The 6,000-nt window shown below is 37.1% G+C and overlaps 1 protein-coding gene across 1 annotated transcript in view; it reads right to left on the reverse strand.

Moving 5' to 3' along the window:
* Positions 1-5,792, reverse strand: part of WDR64 (WD repeat domain 64) — a gene marked incomplete at its 3' end in the record, with an annotated part of 67,007 nt that extends 61,215 nt beyond the window's left edge. Inside the window, exons 1-2 of the mRNA XM_009329212.1 lie at positions 5,642-5,792; positions 4,798-4,928 (exon numbers count right to left, since the gene is read on the reverse strand). Of these exons, the coding sequence (XP_009327487.1) occupies positions 4,798-4,928; positions 5,642-5,792 (282 nt within the window). The remainder of the gene's footprint in view (positions 1-4,797; positions 4,929-5,641) is intronic.
* Between the last annotated feature and the right edge of the window lie 208 nt (positions 5,793-6,000).

Genomic DNA, 6,000 nt, shown 5'->3' on the forward strand with positions numbered 1-6,000 from the left:
AGTCAACTTAAAAAAAATAAATTAAAAAAGAGGAAGAACTACAAATATGGGTGGAAGGAAAAAAAAAGTCTATGATCCTCACCAGTAAGTAAATGTGTACATCTTTGAATGTCAAGAAGTGAAAAAGGGATGAGGAGACTAGAGCTGTAGTGCAGCTACACTTACAAGCCTGTGGCATAGTCAGAAGAACAAAGAACACTGGCTTCATTCCTGACATTAGTAACTCTCCAGGATTACCTGGACTATTCTGAAACTGTAGAGTTTGTCGGAGAAAAAAAAATAAAAAAGACCACCACCACATAATATGTAGGATACAAACCAATCCCATTTTATTTTATTAGAACCCATTCAAGTAAGCCTGGAAATATCTGTTTTGATCCAATCACTACAGATAGGATGTTATCACAATTACAGTAGATCAAAAGCTGATGCTGAAGCTATGGTTGATGTAAACTGGGCTTAGACAACAATCAGATGATCAATGCAATGATTATTCTGTTTCAGTGTAAGCTAAATCTGGAGAATTCCAGGAGTCAGCAGTTTTCTTAATTCAGTTTTCAGCTCTTTCTCTATACACCGCCTAACTGTAAAACAAACTTTATCCTTTTGCCCTGAAAGAAGCTTAGATTTATGTTCCATAGTGTACAGATAGCTTGTATAGTTGTAATACATATCACCATCAGATTTCTGGCTAAACAGAAGAAAACCCAAAAAAGTGAAAAATCCACTGCAGCTTTTCAATGCAGTATTATATTTCAAACTGTGCTGGATAAGGCCATGTCAAGGTAAAGAAATCAACGTCAGACTGAAGCTGATTCAAATAGTCTGATCTTTGTCTGTTTCATAACTGAATTACTACTTCCATCACAGATGAATTTCCAGTTACTTTATGTTAAATATTTCTCCCCACAAGAGAAAATAAATAAAAAAGCATATTAAGACTTTAATCAGGATTCTTCTGAACAGAGAAGTAACAAATATTTCTATTTCACTCCCTGTGGCAGTCAATATAGTCTCATTGATATCCATCTTCTACGTGAAATGCGTGCTTTTTTCAAGGAAGTTTATACATAGGGCATTTTAAAAGGCTGTCATCAGTCAGCTCGCACTTGGTAAAATTTGAGGAATGCTCATAGAAAGGGTTCTGGGGAATTTTATCCCAGGCAAATCCCACACAGATTTCATAAGGAAACTAAAAGAGCTTCACCTCTTTTATTAGACCCCATACTGCACACGCTTGTGTAATTATGTAACCCAGGTACCTAGTCTGATTGCATTGGAAACTCAAGTAAGGTTTTGGAGTAAAAGATACTCACTCCAGTAAACAAACAGAGCTTCCTTCAGTTCTCTTATAAACTAATGAGCCTGAACATAATTTGCTACTGTTCTGCTTCCCTAAACAAAGGACTCTCAGTCTGACAGTCACCATGAATTCAGAAGTACTTTTCTCAACTGGTCCCTGTTTCATACCCGTAGAGCACCTTACTCTATATGGGTTGTGTGTCTAGCTTGCCACATCTACACAAGAGATTATGTCACCGCTCTCCAATCCCATACAAAAAGCAGTGAGAAGTTTGAAATGAGCTAGAGAATTTTGAATAGTACAAGAACTTGACTAGTGCTGTAATGATGCAGTACATCAGCATGTCTGATGGCAGCTGGCCATTTCAAGAACTTAGCTTGTATATCATGTACCAGCAAATGCAGAAATGTCTTTTTCTCCCCCTATTTTTAGAGAGTTTCAAAGAAGTGCTGAGAAAAGCCAGGACGTCACCTTTAAGCATCCTCTCATGGTGAAAAGGGAAGAAAGGAAGAAGGGTGACATGCAAGTAGGAGACATGCAAAGATAAAAGTTTTCAGATTTACCTCTCACAAGTTGAATTTAACAGTAGAGGAATTGGATGTGGCCTAAAGTTCTACCTGATACAGAGGGCTTATAGGCAAATTCACTAGAAGGCAGTTACATGATGTTTGATGTCCTCTACAGCTGACTATTTCACAGATTTCCCCCAGGCCCTCCTTGAAGAAAATCTTTAATGCCTGACATAAGCAAAGTTTGTAAGTAATGTGGCATTGTAAGTAAAAACAATGTTAAGAGAGGTATTAACCAGAAATGTTCCCATATGGAAGCTTATTAAATTGAAAGGACCGAATACACTGTTTTTAGGATGGTATTAGGAAATTACTTGATAGGAATTGTTGATAACATGTAAAGACCAGGTGTTGGGTATCTTCAAGGTTCAAATAATAACATGATGTTCCAGTGTAATGTAAAATGGAAATATACTAATGAATTTATAGTTCATGCCACTTGTTAATACCTTGCCTTATGGCTTTAAGTCCAGCAAGGACTTGCCATGTATGCAATGCCACCTATGCTATCACAGGAAAGTTACTGTGTGCTGGAAGTTACGTCCCATCTGCACAATTCTGTCTTCACATAGAAAACAAACAAACAAACAAAATCTTGTAGTAACGTATGATCATGAATGCTTTTGATACAGACTGGCTCTAACAATGTAAAAATCAGTCATTTTTATGGAACAGTTGCTAGAAACACTATTCATGAGAAATACTTTAATAAAAGATACTCTTCTAGAGCCAGTGTTCATAATTTCTCATAATACATGGGAAAAAAAAGGCACCACGTTTAAAAGAAACAAGACAAAGTACTTTTTCACAAAATGTGTAAAACTGTGGATGCTATGGAAGTATCCTTTTTAGGTGGGTTCAGAAGTAATTTACAAATGGATAGATTAAAAGTCCATCAAGGGATAGTAAACAGAGAGTGCAGTTGCAACTCTGGCACAGAAAATCCTTGAGCTATATGAAGCCAAAAGCTAGGAGGGTAAACCAAACCATTTCATAGTTACCTCATTCTTACACAAAGATTTGCTGTTTACAGCCATTAGAGATGGAAAAATGGATTACATCTCACCCATCTACAGACTCAAATAATACATACAGAATTCTCTGATTAAAAAACTCTCTACTAAAATGCTGCCATACCTCTAACGCTTCACATTTAAAGTAAAGGGAAGATTTATCCCTGTGAAAAGGGGAAGAGGAAGGAGAGGAAGCAGAGGAAAGAGAGAAAAGAGAGGAAAGAAAAGAAAGAGAGGAAGCATTTCTGATGGTTTAGCTAAAGATAGACGTATTCTCAGAGTACAAATTGCATACTGTAGTCATAAGAGATTTTGCATTTTGTCAAGAAGCCTGAGGCCAATGCATATCACTGAAGTAGTTCAGGAGAAGACCTGGACATACTCAGGCTCCATGCTCCAGATCCTGCTGCCTTGTCAGGAATCTAGTATATCAAAATTTGCTTGAGGATATGGAGTTCTGGTAGACAGCTCAGTCTCTTTGTTTCACAAAACAAGCAGGAAAAACATTTTTATTTAGTTAGGTCATGCTTTAACATGTATTCATGTGCATCTATATAATAGGCTCAAGGATCTTGGTTCAGAGGGAACAGAGACCAACTTCCTCAACTCATGTAAACCAGTGTAGCATAATTAATGTTTAATAAGAATTTTGATTTGCAAGTTCAGCTGATGTACCAAACAGATAGGGATAGGAAAGAAAAGTAGTTCACCTACAAATAAAAATGTAACCTACCCAGGCTTTATTGAATTAATTCTAATTTACCTTCCTTATCAGACCTCCAATGGCATGCCTTTATAAGGACAGATACCTCTCAAAGAAATTTCATACATATTTGGAATAAAAAAGTCAAAGTCTTGCTTGCTGGAATTACTGGACTGATTTCGTAACCAGCACAGTATGAGCAAGTCTTGCTCTTAAGAGTCTGCTAGAATTAGCAGCATGGACTCCCCATGTGTTAAGCTGTTTTGCATGATATATTTAGAAGTCTGAAATTAGCCAGAGATAGTCAGCAGAAAATCTAGTACAGGGAATCTCTTAGCAAAAAGCTTGTAGGGACAACACTGTCATTTGCAAAATACCCACCTGTTTATACACATGAAAAAGGGGGGAAAGGCAGGGCTCAGCAAAGGTCTTCCATACTTAATCTTTCACTGACACGACGGCCTGAAAGAACTAGTCCTCACTCTAGTGAAGTAATGCCTCTAGGGATTATTTTCATATTTACAACTTACACTTACACTGAATACTGATCTTCTGATGCTCAAGCTTCACATTCCAGGTTTTGGCACTAGGAACATAGGACTTTTCTTACTTAAACTAAAATTATAACAGCATAGGGCACAGAATAACACGAGCTAGAAAGAGCTAAATTTTACAATAATACAAACTCCTTCAGCTCTCAAGGCACATACCAGAATGGATATCACCACTCAAATTTCACAAGAGAAATTCCAAAGACAGATTTTACCCTCTTATCTTCAAATGTCTTCCCTGGAAACTTGCATTTAATCAACAAATGGACACATGCAAGTTTCTAAATTGTTTACTATCGAACTAAACATGGAGCCTCTTTCTCAACTTGTTAAAATTAAACATCACTTCTTGAATAGGATAACATAGCAACAAGTAAGGTATTCTAAGCCAGTTCTTCAATTTAGCTTTTGTCTAGATCAACCAAAACAATATATTTTATCTAATTTTCTAGCTTCAAAGGCATATCTGTTTTCCAAATAATATTTTTTTTTTAAATGAATGGCAGCCAGGATAAATAACAACATGAAAGTGCCCCATTATGCCATGGAGGTCATGAACAACAGACTCACGAACAGCACATAATCAACAGCTTAATACTGTTACCTTTTAAGATTCCAATTAGTTGTTTATGTTTAATAAAGTTTTGGAAATCCTTACCTCACACCATTCTGCCCTTGTATCAAGGTTGTTGCTAATCTTCCTGAAAAAGGCCTTAACATTATGATCCTTGACTTCTGGACCAAAGAGTGTCTGTGTGGTTGTATAGAACTTATCATAGTCTATCTCATCTGTATGGGAGGAACAATATCCACAGAGTTAAAAACTGGCAAGGTACAGCTTCCTTCCTTATTCCCCCTACCTCCTGTTTTATTTTTCCTTCAATATCAATAGCATGCAAGTTCCAGCTCCTCACACTGTATTCAGTAAAGCATTTTGGAAAAAAAAAAAAAGTTCAGTCTTAACATTCAGTCTTTTCAAAACCACACGATTTGCAATATATGACAGGAAACAGATAGATAAAAGAATGGGTGAAAAATTCTCACCTCTTCTTTCTTCCCTTACTCTCATACCACAATTCTGGTTTGTTGATCTGAACCTGAATGGTGTCCTGGGATAAAGTTTATCCTTTCATGCAACAATAGCCACTTGCATTGAGAAAAGCAAAACTTCGCCCTGATTATTTACAAGTAAGCAACTGGATTTACATAATTCATTGGGTCTGTGCTTTTACAGATCACTAGAAACATTGCATCGTGCTAACCTGTATATGTGGCAGCCCCGCCAATTATATTTTGTGAGCAATCATCATAGCATTATAATTTGACCAGAAGTCCTAACAGGAGGAGAAAAGCACTCTCATAGCACAATCTGTCTATTTTCTGTAAAAGTCAAGAAGTGACAGTTTGAACATTAATTTGAAGTCTTTCTTATAGTCTTGTCTCTATGACACCTCCTCTCCATATGAAAATTACACTTTTCCATTAGAAAGAGTATCTCTTACCATCATCTTCAATATACAAGCCTAATCTCTCCTTTGTCTTCTGGGTTACCGTTTTCTCAACTAGTTTCTGGAACTGCTTCAAAGCATTCTTGAAATCTGGCACTTCAAGAGCAGAGCAACTCTCCTTATCACAATGCTTCTTTTCAGACATCCTTTATTAACAGAGGACAAGGTAAGAGGGAGAGCTCTTCTTACAGCCTGGTCCAAGCCCTGTTTTGCCCCTTAAATCTTAAACTCCCACGAGTTCACGTGAGATGCAGCTGCATGACAGGTATACCAAGCACTACATAATAAAAAAGAGGTGACTCTGGCTTAGCATCTCAGTGAACGGTTGATGTCACAGCCCCCCATTACATCAC

Source organism: Pygoscelis adeliae, unplaced genomic scaffold (genome assembly GCF_000699105.1).
Source record: "Pygoscelis adeliae isolate BGI_AS28 unplaced genomic scaffold, ASM69910v1 Scaffold77, whole genome shotgun sequence".
NCBI classification, from domain to species: Eukaryota; Metazoa; Chordata; class Aves; order Sphenisciformes; family Spheniscidae; genus Pygoscelis; species Pygoscelis adeliae.